At 31.6% G+C, this 14,423-nt stretch overlaps 1 protein-coding gene across 1 annotated transcript in view; it reads right to left on the minus strand.

The window, feature by feature from the left end:
* Positions 1-485: 485 nt before the first annotated feature.
* LOC130453020 (uncharacterized) overlaps positions 486-14,423 on the minus strand; it is a 35,049-nt gene continuing 21,111 nt past the window's right edge. Inside the window, exons 5-7 of the mRNA XM_056792601.1 lie at positions 8,336-8,451; positions 2,221-2,431; positions 486-2,029 (exon numbers count right to left, since the gene is read on the minus strand). Of these exons, the coding sequence (XP_056648579.1) occupies positions 1,821-2,029; positions 2,221-2,431; positions 8,336-8,451 (536 nt within the window). The 3' untranslated portion in view covers positions 486-1,820. The remainder of the gene's footprint in view (positions 2,030-2,220; positions 2,432-8,335; positions 8,452-14,423) is intronic.

Consider the following 14,423-nt stretch of genomic DNA (forward strand, 5'->3'; position numbering starts at 1 on the left):
TTATTGCGCTTAATGATGGTGATAACTGAATTGAAAGTTTTGGATGATCCGTGTTTTCAGCTCTTGATAAAACCTGTATTCAAGACAAACTCCAAACTTACTAGACTGCCACTCACGACACTGCAAGCTTTTTACTCAGTTGAAGCTTGCCACCTGCCATGAATTGAGGTAGAATTTGGGGAATATAGATCTCATAGGGATAATGTAGATGCTAGATTGAAGAGCTGTATTATACGTGGTCAATGAAGTGAAGAGAATAGAACGGAGAGCACTGTTGACATGGATACTTTCGAGCTCGATTGCATATGAGAAGACGTTGAACTGATTGCAGATGTTAACAGCACTCCAGATAATGAAACGGTTTAAAAAAAGATCAGAAGAACAGGGACTCGGAAGGTTAAGAGTATCTTGTATGTTAGTTTAAAAAATCTTTATAATATAAACCTTTTAAAGAAGGTTTTCTAATAATATTAGAAATTCTGCATTTCAATGAATAAATTGTATTTTTATTTTATTGTGATTTCTTAGACATGATCGAAATTTTAGGCTGGCAACTTGAAAGCAAGAATTGATGGAAATTTTGAGTCATATATAGAGTATTATTATATATTATTTTTTCTCACAATTTTCAATTTTAACAATTTGGTGGTTTTACACTTGTTGGGCTCTGATAAGTTCAATAAATACATCAAAGTGTTCACATTAGAGATATCAATATACTGAATATTACCTTTATTACTAAAGAGGCAATCTTTAGAAGATTACGTATAGGTAGAAATTATTATGAACGTATCCAAACGATGCAGATGAGATACATTTTGCATATAATTTGATAAAAACAAATTTTTTCGACATGATAAACACAAAGGCAAAAAATAATATTTGAGCAAGCATTCTTTATTTGAAGAATATTAATCTTTTCATAACTCATGTTATAGAAACTCAAATAAATGCAGAATGTGATGCATTTTTGCAGGAGGTACTGAGATGTGTTCAACAGGGTTCTGTTCCATCTTTTCTTGTCGTCCGACAAAAGTTAAACGATATCACCGAATAAATAGATTGGCTTAAGAGAAGCAGCATATTTAACTTCGTCTGATTTCGTTCGTTGTTAACTTTCTGAATTTTTTATTCATACAGGGTGAGTTTAGAAGTCAATGACGGTATTTTTGAACATTTATTGAAAGAACGCTATGATTAAGAAAATTTTTATAAGATAATTTGTTTTTTTTTAATATGCTATAAATGAAAATCAGATAAGAACATATAAGTGTTTTCACATTATTTTACGTGTATAATACACTCCTAGAGTTTGGTGCGCTCCTCCATACTCACCTTATATAACCCAACTTACTGATAAGGATGAATTTGAAAAAGGGAATACAGTAGCGTCCTAGTCACGACTCGATAATGTTTTCCGAAATACTAGGGAGGAGTTTTCGACTAAACATCCTTGTTTAAAGGAAAAAATTTTTAGCGTAGTTAGAATTGAAAAATAAGAAGAATAGACTCATATCTTTAAGGGTGGCCACGGCTCTACCTACTCTTTTATTCATATTTTTTCTAAAAAGATTCGATCTAACGATGCATTTCAAAACAAGTAAGTTCTTTTTGCTACTGATAAATAGCAAAAAACTAATTATAAGTTTATAGTTTTTCTGATATCCTTAAATTGTACCGGTTAAAGTATTCGAAAAGTACGACAAATCAACAATTTTTTTTATAAATTTTTCAAAAATTTAACATGAAATTTCACTGAATGGACAGAATGGTATAGGTGAGGACCTACAAGATTCATTCTAAAACTTGTAAAATTAAATTTATATGTTGCTTGGCACTACTCTTGCCCTGAGCAAGGCGACCGTTTGTTGGGTGACTGGCTCTGTAGGGGATTCTGAATCGGAGCTCGTTCCAAACGGAAGTTGATTTTCTTGAGTTGTATTCGCGTTAGCCGCCGACATCTTCATTTTTGAATTGAATAATGCCATTTTGTTCTGGCATCCCATTGTAGTCGATAGATTGGTATTGTCTGAAACGAATTTGTTCTACATGGAACATACTGCGCAATATTACAATATTTTCATTCACACAAAACTGACTATTTCAAATTAATATGAAGGCGGTTCATGAATACCTTAGAGCAATTTCTAATAATGGAAAACTAGTAAAAAATATTATTTTTTGGTATACCTATAGAATTAAACTCATAATTTGACTCACATATTTTGTTTCCATTGCCCAGATTGACGTTATCGATTTGATATCGTGCTGCCAAAGCTGCCAACTGGTCCACAGGATCAGCCTCATCATCTTCTAGACTGGAATAACTTCCCGTTGTTCCATCTCCTTCGGAAGATCCTTTAGACCGTTTATCTTCGCCTGCCTGACCAGCTTCGATACCCTCCTCTTCTTCTTCCTCCTCATCCTCTTCCTACAATTAAAACATACTTCAAAGGTGATAAAGGTAGAAATGAATCGAATTCGAATCGAAACTCGTACGTACAATCACACAAACAGTTAGTGAAAAGATTATAGAACTAGACTTTGATTGTTCGTATTATAGAAAATAAAATAAAAAGTAGCTCTGTAATTTATATGTTATATTTTTTGATATTCCATGAATTCCATATTTGGTAGCAATTACTGATTACGTGGATTCGTTGAAACGTATAACGGAATCCCAACGAAAAATACCAGCCCTAGATAATTTCGGAGGTAATAACTTTCTAACAATGTAGTGAAATACGTTGAACTTGATTTGAAAGGAGCACATTTCACTGAAATACTTGTACACGTAATATTACCCATCTACTCTACACAGTAACCCAATTCCAAAAATTTAAATTATCTAGAATGTTTCACCCTTGGGCAAGAAGGGTGCGAACTTCATTATACGCTACATTAGTGGTAACATCACCTCCCCAACAACAAACTCCGTCCAATTTACTAGAAACAAATGTATCTCTTGCTGTTATATCGTTTGTGGTTGACAAAACATATTGAGTACGAGGATGTATTGATATCTAGTTAGTCTAGATCAGTTCCATGCATAAACAAAATATTGCGTTACCATAGCAACGAACAATAACTTATTAGAAGTGTCAGTGTAAAGTTTGCGTCAAAAAAGTAAACCAAAGCGTAAATGTGAAAATCGAAAAATTGAAGTATCGAGCCATCATCAAGTACCTGTATTTAAAAGGGTTAAGAGATAAGCAGATTTACGAAGATACGCTTAATACCCTTAGTGATCAATGTCTTTCGTATGCGACCGTGAAACATTGGACTGCAAGCTTCAACACCCTTATTCACTATATTTGGCTCCGTTCGACTATCGTCTCTTTCATCTACTGAAAAAAAGTTTAAAAGATTGTAAATTTTCTTCCAACGTGGAGGTAATAAAAGCTGTGGAGGTCTGGTTTGCACAGCAAAAAGAAACATTTTTTTTTGAAAAGTTTAGAGACGTTGCAAGTTCGCTGTAATAAATGTATCCAATTAAGAGGTCAATATATTGAGTAATAAAATATTTTAACATTGAAATTTTGTTTGGTTCTATAGTAGGCTAAGATTTTTTCAATATATCCTCGTATATCAGATCAGTAGACTCTTTTGAAGGTTCATGATTATGTGAATTTAAATCGAATCAATATAAATATTTCGAGGATAGCTACTTATTAATGTGATATATTTGAAATAATTTTTTGTATCATTCTATACAACCTAAAATTAATTATTCTTTTACTCAACTTAAACTTATACTTTTTATCAATATCACCAACACTCACACTGTCTGACGCGCGTTTCGATAACCAAGTTATCGTATTCAGAAACATAATGCGCACGAGACATAATTATGAGTGTTGGTGTAGTGATAGTGTTCAGTATAAATATCACCAACGGTTCCAAAAATTCCAACTTAATTTTTATTTGTTTCTTCTTCTTTTAATGCTAATCCATTAATGGATGTTCGCGACCACATTTTTCATGGCTTCTCTATCTCTAGCGGTATGGATCAATGTCTGAATATCTTGTAAAGCCGTCCACTGCCTCACGTTCCGCAACCATGACATCCTCTTCCGTCCCAATCCTCTCTTACCTTCAATCTTGCCCTCGACCTCAGCTGAAGAAATTGATATTTATGGCCTCGCATTATATGGCCAAGATATGCAATCTTTCGTTTCTTCACGATGTTAAAGAGTTCACGGTCTCTATTGATACGCCTGAGAATATCCTCATTCCTCACTTTGGCAGTCCATGGTATCTTCAGGATTCTACGATATACCCACATTTCGAATGCCTCTAATTTGTTGATGTTTTTTACCTTAAGGGCCCAACCCTCCATCCCGTAAACCAAACCAAACGTAGCATCGCACAAGTCTCAGTCTAAGATCAAGATCAAAGTCGGTACATGTAAATACATTTTTAAATTTTATGAATGTACTTCGGGCTTGTTTAATTCGGCTTTTTATTTCATCTTCCTAGATATTTAAATTTTTCTACCCGGTCTATAGGTTTTCCATTATATGTTACTCTAGATTTTCGTATTCGTATTCGCTTCCCTAGTGATAATCATGAATTTAGTTTTTTTGATGTTGATGTTTATTTGTTTGTAAGTCTGATATTGCCCTATGCAAACTTGATACTTCATACTAAAGCAGGTTATTAGCATGATGTTCTCAGTCTGATTATAAATAGAGACCTAATGACGATAATTACATATCAATTGATTTATATAAGCTGACACATGACATAACAAGATTTGATAAATTTCATCGATTTCAGTGATTCGTAATTTTTGTGTCAAACCCTATTGTTTCCATTGCTAGTTTGGTCCATTTCCATTCTCATTTAGAACAATAGATATATTTTTGTACAACTCAGAATTGGTTATATTCCTTCATGGAATTTCAGTCAGAAATAGACTTTATGATTTAATTGTAACTAACATTGGAACATAAACTCTCCATCGGGCACATGGATATTTTTGTGAAAATAAACTATTTCAGTTATATTTCATATGAAATAATGATTGTGCTGTAGATAATGATTTATGTTCACAAGGGAAACGTTCTTTCTATCTATTTCATTTTGTTTTGATCAGAAAACACTGGCATTTTAGTGATTTTTCGATGAGAATATATTGAACTCTGGATTCATTCCAATAATTTGACATTCTATCACTCGTGTGGAAACTGGTGGGTGATAAACAAAAACAAAAACCCGAAAGTTGAATTCGAAATGAGTGAAAAACAACAAAACAAATAGCGTTTACAGTTGAATTCCTATATAATCGAAACAAGATGAATATTTTGAGATATATCAAACCTGCATGTTTTCGGCATATTATAAGTATATTCGTGATAATTTTGGTAATATTGCATAATAAAATTGGTTCAAAAAACTCTTAATTAAACATAATATTCAACTCAATCTTGTAAACTTTGAAGTGAAACTTCTAGATATTTAGATTGTATTACAAAAACTTTTGATTTAAAATGATCCCACGGAAATTAATCTAGAGGTTTTGAATAGGGTAACTTGGCTGATCACTATACAGGTTATCTAGTTCTAGTCCATCGATTAGAAAAGTAATTAACCAAGAAAGGATAGAAAAATCAAGCAAATTGTGGTGGTTTACAATCTTGTTGAACAGCTTCGAAAAGTCAATTTCGTGTTTATGAATTTGTATCATATATATATAACATATATAACAGATATAAGTAACTCTCATCAACCAGAAATGAAGACTTTCAACTTATAAAGATGCGTTAGCTCCACTTCATTTTTCTATTTACTTCATAACCAAATAAAAGATACTTTCATCTCATTCTATACAGTTGAAATTTATGAGACTGAGAAAACTGATCTACGTCAGAATAGTGGCTGTGGTGTAAGCAATCGATTTCTCGTATGTATTAGCTTTTCTTGATTTTTTTCGGTAGTGAGAGTTGGTTTTTCATTTTATGGTATTGAGAGGACTTCACATCTATTTAACTAAAACTAATACAGTTTAAACTGGAGTATTCTTGCAGTTTTTCTAGTCAATCAGTTAGCTTTCAAGCAATATACAAAATTGTGTCTGTTTTGTACTTAAATTACGGTAGTTATTTGGACATTATCTTTAATTATTGCTTTCAAATTTAGATATTAAGTTTTTCAAACTCAAGTGAGCACTTTTACGGTTGCAAAGTGTTTACCTAGTGGCAGCTACAAGGTATAAAGAAAAATATGTTTATATAGTGTAAAAGTTTTATATACCTTTATGTATATCCTATTTGAGACATTGCACTTTTAAATGATATTTAAATAAATTAATGATATTTTTCGAAAACATTTGGGACGTCATTTAAACGGCTGTAACACAAATCTTTGTTAATGGTTGAAGATAATCTATTTTTTCCTTGGAAAAAATGTGAATCTTTATTTGCTCAATTTCCAATCGAAATAGAGGTAAAAAACAAAGAATCAGAATAAATTAATTGAGTAGAAAGTAAAGTAATGGGTCTCTTTTCGAATTAGTACTACAATGTACGATGCAGCAGAAAGCAGGCTTCTGAGAATGTTTTTCACCATAATATCTAAATAAAAAAGGTATTTTACTATACAAAGAAGACAAAGAAGTTTATAGGTAATCGTGCTTTCAACCAAGAATAAAAAATTTAATTCCATGACGATATAGTGCTTAGTTATGTGGCATTGAGACTTATGCAGGGCTGGATTTCAATAACAAATAAGATAAGAAATATAAAAAATAACAGGAAGAACAGTTGTCACATGTTAGCTAATTTGTTGTTTAAGCCTAGCTAGTTTCTGTGATATATATGTTTAGTGATAATGTGAACGACTAAGAATTTACGTGGAACTATAGGTGCATTCTGGATTTTTAAAGTTATAGGTGTTTTATACCTCATATATTTGATACAAACTAATGAAATAGAGTTATGCCTTAATTTCAAAGGGTACTGGAAACAGCTGTGACCACATTTAGAAAATTTAAAATCGTCTTAAAACCCGCCATCAGACTTTATTTACCACCTTACTACACTAAGTACAACATACATAGTCGAAAAAAATCCAACAAATCTACGTTTCCGGGAAATTTTGAGTTTTTTTAAGTAATAACTCTTCTAGAAGGTCTTTTGAAGTAGAATTGAGTATGAGGTCTGAGCACCAACAAATAACTTCTGCACACAGAAGCTTATGCCAAAATCATCTATTCATTAAATTTTAAAAATACTTATGATGAAGGTTTCTATTTTGATTAATATATTTAGTATGCAGGCTGTGGCTTTAATACTGAAAGAGATTTTTGTCAAAAACCTCTTACTAAGTTCATTGCCATGATAACAATTAGGTAGTTGATGTGTTATCCAATGATGGTGTATTTGAGTAATTCCAACAATTTCAATTTCATGTTTTCATTTTAAAAATTCAGTTTTGTTCGCACAAATTCATCAATAGGATGAATGAAAAAAGTTATTACCTTTGTGGTTATTCAAGGTGGATACTATACGTTCACACGTCCCATGTTCATTTCCGTTTTACGTTATCGACAACAACTCATTTTCTACATTAAACATAATGGAGAAAATGACAATATTTGAAGAAATAAGCGTAAAAGATTTCCTTCTTTTCATATACATGAAACTTTTTCTTTGAGTATGAAGTTTTCCGGTTCTTGGTGTTAAACTTTTATAAAAAGTATAAAATGGTTGAAAAAACTTCGAGTTTTCTTGGGAAATAATAAAAAACTTTTGATGTAGTAGTTAAGATATTAATTGATGAATGTCAGAGGTCTCCATTTTCTCCAACAAAGAGTAGTCTATAAATACGAGGGCTGCTACTTAAATTTTGAGATAGACAAATAAAAACAAATATTAATAATTATATATGGTTTTAATATTTTCCAAAATAATCTCCATGAAGACCAAAACACTTTAGCATGATTTTGAATCAATTGTCGAAGAATTGTTTCCATTCCGATTGATGTACCTCCAAAACATGTGTTCAAACGCATCAATCTCTTTTTTAGGTGTAGAAAAACGATAGGGTATAACGTTATACCAGAATATGATAATTCTGGGAGGATAGTGAAATTCATATTTAATAAGAAGCTCGATAAAATGAGTTGTTGTAATATAAAATGATTGCATCAATGGAAACAATTCTCTTAATATAGTTCTAGTTAAATATGAGTTGGTTTTATCAAATGGTTGAAAATACCAGCCTCACCGGTAGTTTTGAACGATATTTTCACCAACCAAACAAAAATTCTGCTGAGAAACAAAAAAAATGCATACATTTGAAATTCTATCAGAGATATTCGAATTTGACTTACTTGACCATCACTACTGTCTTCGGATGTCGTATTCTCTGAATCACTTGAACTGCTGCTATCTTCGCTGCCTCCCTCTTCTTCGCTATCATTATTGCTATCAATGTCTTCTTTATTCACTAAATAATTGAAAAAATATTAAGATTGTATTTACGACTAGCACATCAAAAACAAAATTATTTATATGTAGACAGTTTGGTCCTGACCATTGTATGTTGATATATCAACATACATATCAACATTAAAGAATATAAAAACAATAATTGGAATTTTTGAGTGAATTGAAGTCAGAAAATAATTCCTTGTGGAAAATTGCTAGACATTTCAAAAGCCAACAAAATGAACCAACAAAAATAGTTAATAACGACCGCACTATAACGAATACGACTGACATTGCGGAAAAATTTGGAGGGTACTTCCAAGAAAACTAGAAAACTTTGTAAACAACATGCCCCACCCAATATATCCCGATAATATCATAAATATAATACTTAACCACCTGAACCCAATAAATACACCGAATTCAAAGTACCTTACGACCTGTACTGAAATATATAAGATAATTTTCCAATTGAAAAACATAACTGCTCCAAAGTATAGATGGCATAGCCAATATCCTAATTAAAAATTTACCCAAAAAAGCTCTAGTGCACATATCGTCAATTATGTCCTAAAAACAGGACACTACCCCGATAAGCTGAAAATTGCCAGCATCGTTCCCATTATCAAAGCTAAGTGGATAGTTACACACCTATATTCCTGCTAAATAATATTGCAAAGGTGATAGATAAAGTAATTTGCAAAAGATTACAAACCTTTATTGAAAAACAAAAAAAATATACCCCCGAGCAATACGGATTCAGAGGTGGACATAGTACAACGGCTCAAATAATAAGTTTTTAATTATATTTGAGAGAGCTTCCAGGATAAAAACAAGTCCATCATGGTCGCTTTTGACATGGATCCTGGTTTTAATGCATAAATTGATAAATTCAAGCATACCAAATTATTTAATTAAAATTTTGCATTCATTTTTAACCAAAAGAAAATTTTACTTAAAAATAATGAAAGCATCGCGCGACCCCAGTTTTATCACTTTTGTTGTATTCCCTTTTTACACATGGCCTAGCCACTTCACAACAAATCCTAACAGCCTAACAGACACTTGTTTTGTAACATCGGCGAAACATCCCGATCACACACTATATATATATATATATATATATATATATATATATATATATATATATATATATATATATATATATATATATATATATATATATATATATATTCAATTGTTCAACCTACAAGACATTGTAATAACAGAGACTCCTTGAATGCCTTGAGTTCCTAACTATACAAACAACCCCTTTTGAAGTACAAATCAAGATTCAATTGCATCCACTACAAAACAACAACTTAAATGTCAGATTTTTGTTGTTGCCCTCTCTACAAGGAATACAAGGAAATGAAGATGTTGATAAACACACAAAAGACGCTACGGTATGCTGTGATGTATATATAATTAGTAGTGCGGTATACAGTGACGTGAAATCAGGGCAAGGATCATTTTAAAAATTAAGACAAATAAAGGAAAGTGTTGAACAGTGACCACGAACAACCATGAATTGCCCGAAAAATGAGAGTAACCAGAAAACGAATAGATGACACTAAAATTACGCACGTATATTTATTATGTAGAAATCACAAACTTATGTGTACAACTTTTAACCGAGAACTTCTGTAAAACAAATACTTTTAGAATGTAATGTAATTTTCCAAATGACATGAAAACTGTACTAAGAACGATTTGCAACGTTAATAAAATCTATAAGAATCTATTAAATACGTCGTTGATTAATAAGTTTTGATTATATTAACAAATTCATCCCTAATAACCGGTGGAAGCGTGAAAAGAAACCAAGACTGAGTTTCTGTTAATTCAACACTGGGATAATAACTTGCTGGCCTGGCCAACTTTGCAATACTCAATAAACGCCGTGTTAACTTTTAACTAAACTTAATTGCAACAGAATTACGATGGGTATTTCCGTCAGTCCACTCTCTTTACGAGTAGAGGTATGAACCCTGTGAATATACGGAACCAGTTTAGCTGAAGAGTAACTTTTTGACAAAAACTTTACTGTAAAACAAAATTTCCTTCCAACGAGTTCCCAGTTTAATCAATTTGATATCAAACTACAGAAAGTAATCAATTGAAGCCAGATTAGGTGTATATTGCGGATGATGCGATAAACGCAGCTAATTTTTTTGCAACAATAGCGGACAGAAGGGTAAATGTATTATTGTGATGATACAAAATTCTTTTCTTCAACAAATATGTTCGTAGTTTTAAAGTTTGACATTAAAACGTGTAAGTTTTTTCAATGAACGATGAAGATGATACCTTTAGAATTATAAAACATCGTGGTCATTACCTTATTGGCCGAAAACGTGGCTTTTAATTTCTTGGGAACCCTTTCCTAGAATAAAGTCTGTATTATTGTTTTTGGGGTGTAATGCTGTACCCCAAATTCCATATAGTGTGAAATTTGTTTGATTTTTCAATGCGAATATGCTTTTGATTAGCAATATGGCATCTAACAGATAGCTTATTCATATGTAACAACTAATGCAGAAGATTCCACACTTATTTGCCTCAAATATTCACTTCATTAGCTATTTCACATTTCTACTTCTACGTCCAAAAGGACACGGTTTTCATTGACCATTTTTTTCAGTAGCTACAGTAAATGATGGTCCTGAACGTTCACCATCTTCTGTGTTCATGTGGTTACTTGTAAAAAAGAAAACCACATACGAATCATTCCATTAGATGGATTACCTTCAGTATAAGATTCACATGACTTTTCCACGTAAAATTTAATGTTCAATTAACACTGGAAATTCTTTTTCTCTATAATTACTAAGCAACGAATATAAGTATTTTCTAACATTTTTGCTACATGTTTAGAAAGTGAAATTAGCAATTCTTTCCTCAGTTTTATAAAATAGGAAAATACTTTAAATGTCTGTTTTATGTTTCGAAAACATTTCTTAATCTAAAAGTTTTAACGTTTATCCAAATTTTTGTAGGATAATGTTAAACTCTATTCTTGATAGTTACAAATTGTTACAAAGTTTACTTATAAGTTTATTTTTGTAGTTTTGTATTTTATTGTCTACTACTCCAACTTATTTCATTTTATGACATGCTATTATAGTTCTTCGAATATCAATTGCAGATTATAAAAACTTATATAAAAACCCTTGCCGCCTATTTTGATTGATATACCATAGGCGTAGATACCTCGTTTTATAAATTTATTATTTTTATGAATACTATAATAATATAATAACATGCTCAACACAGTTTTTCCAAAGCACTTGGCGGTCTGCTGCTAGAACATTCTTTACAACCTCTTTCTTTAATTCTGGAGACTGATTACATTTTCGTAATTTTGATTTTACGTTTGTCCGTATTAACTCTATAGAGCTAAATATGCAATAGTAAGGAGGCAATCTGAGAAGAGTATGACCCTGTTCTTTGCCCAGCTTGTGTATATAATAAATTGCCTCTAACTTTAGATATTTAATAACTATAAGCAATTCTTTGTTGTACCTTGTTGTGCCTTTTTCACGATCGCTGATAGCAACAGGAATATTTTTTTCAGACATAAATGCTGAAATTGGAGTTTTGTTACTACTACTATTTGGTATCTTAAGGAGTTGCCACGAGTGATAGGATGCGTTTTATTGTAGGTCTATTTCTTTTATAACAATCACAATAACCTTCATCAGTTCACCATACAATTGGGATGTGAAAGTGAAATCAACCTTAACAACTAAAAAGGCATCGGCATCCGAGAGCTGACTATATTTTTTGTTGGTACTTGAACTAAACTTAGATTCCGGATATTATGAAAAAAGTTAAAAAGTGGTTTAATGCAGAAGATGCATCACAAGCTTTAAAAAGACAAATATGGATTGGTCGAATACTGACATTATCGCTGGATGAATTATACATAGATCTGATGACATCTTTATGAGCTTAATTGAACAGCATCAATTAGTGGAAATATGCCTACTATTCCTCAAACATCAGCCTCAGCAACTCGGAGATTTATTTGGCTATAAGATACACATCGCACATCTTTTACAAAAATGCACAAACATTTTAAAATTAGGTAATCTAGACCTTAATAAATACGTTTAATAAAAAAAAATTGAATTGATAAATTACATCGTTTCCGATTAAGGATTTCACGATAGATATTGACACATTGAATATATTAGTACAATTGTACGTGGATAAAAAAAAATTTTATCCTTAAGTGATTCACGATTGAAGTGCTCCCCTTTAAAACATATTAATACGTAGTAGAAAATCGTTCGCCGCTCGGCTGACGGGAATTCCAATTTTGCTCACTAAACTGCTCTTTCCATTAATCACTGATGTAGCTGCCAGATTACCTATGGAAATCTCTCTCTATTCAACGTTTTCCATTATTGTGTTGGTCATGTTTGGAAAGTCTCATAACGTTTAATTTAAATTAGAAGCCAATCTCCTGTTCGTTATAGCTTCAATTTGATATTTCAATAAACAATTTACGACTCAATCAATTTAATTTTACTATTGCAGCTTTTCATTTTCATCGGGAAGTTTGCTAATTCAAAATCCGGTATGAATTCATAAACCGTCGGACCTGCTCAACAAAATTGTTTCAATTTTCATCGTTAGTGACTGAAGAGCCATTATATAATGAAAAGTATCAAAAGTTGCTGTTTTTTTTTAAATTTACAATTCCTGTTTAACTTTTTCTATACGCTCTACTAGCAGCCTCCACGTTCGTCTTTCATCAGCTATCTCCCTCCCTCTATTCCTTTATTCTTCAAATTCGTTTTGACTACTTCTAACTCTACTGGATTTTTCCCTACTACCATACTATTTACATGCCTAGTTACCTTATTTTTGTCCTTTATATGTTATGTTAGCATATTTGGATATTCATAAAGCTCCTCTAATTTTGTATCAATAAGTTCCTTATTCTTTTTTGTTACCTCCAAATGTTTCAACGGTCTTTTTTCTCTTCCAGATATCATTCTATATATTGGTACCTTTTGAACACTTTTGATGTTGATAAACTACCAATAGCTTTTAATGATCAGCTTACTTTGGAAAACTATTTATCTATTCCATCAATTTCATTGTTCTTGTCGTTAATTGATATCCTGAGAGTAATCAAACTTTCCCAAATCTATATTTCTGCTAAATATATTCTCTTTCATTTCGTCGATCTATTTTTTGGTAAGGTTTATTTATAATAAGTTTTATATACTGACTATATTTTTAAATGTATTAAGTACTTCCTCTGGCGTATTTTTGATCCATTAATCCTATGTATTCCTAATAAATCATTTCTTCAGTACAAAATCATATTTTTTGTAATATAAACAAAACATAGATAAGAGATTCGCTTGTTTCAGTTCTTGTCTTGAAATAAAGAGTTTTACAACACAACTTGATTGATTCATACAATTTCCATCGTAAATAGACTCATAAATCTGTTTCAAATTGAAAAATCGTGAGTTTTATATGTTTCAATTTTTTTATTCAAATATTCCTGTCTGTTGGCACAGTCTGAAAACTTACATGAACGGCTCACGCTGCTATAACAGCCACAAAAACAGAAACTATGATTGTAATAGCTTCAGAAAATTTGTGAGAGCAGTCCTTTTGTGTCAAATACAAACTTCAATTTACAACCGACCCTAATTTCATATCCAGCAGTGAAATATTATCATCTACAGTTTGTTATACTTTAAAGACAATGGCGTATAAATCGTTTGCAAAGAACCTCACAAATCAATGTTGAAGGTGAAATTGGAGTTGGTTGAACTTTTTCATAAGTAGTTTAGTTATTCGAAGTTGCTCATTACATAACTTTATTCAACTCAATCTGATTTTTCAACCTCTACAAAACATTCAGTTAACGCACATCTGGCTTCATTATCCGAAGGAAATCGTCTAGAACGAAAGTGTTTTTATTTTTGGAAATATCCAGTAATCGCTGGAGGCTAAATATGG

The sequence above is a fragment of the Diorhabda sublineata genome, chromosome 2, assembly GCF_026230105.1.
Source record: "Diorhabda sublineata isolate icDioSubl1.1 chromosome 2, icDioSubl1.1, whole genome shotgun sequence".
Taxonomy (NCBI): domain Eukaryota; kingdom Metazoa; phylum Arthropoda; class Insecta; order Coleoptera; family Chrysomelidae; genus Diorhabda; species Diorhabda sublineata.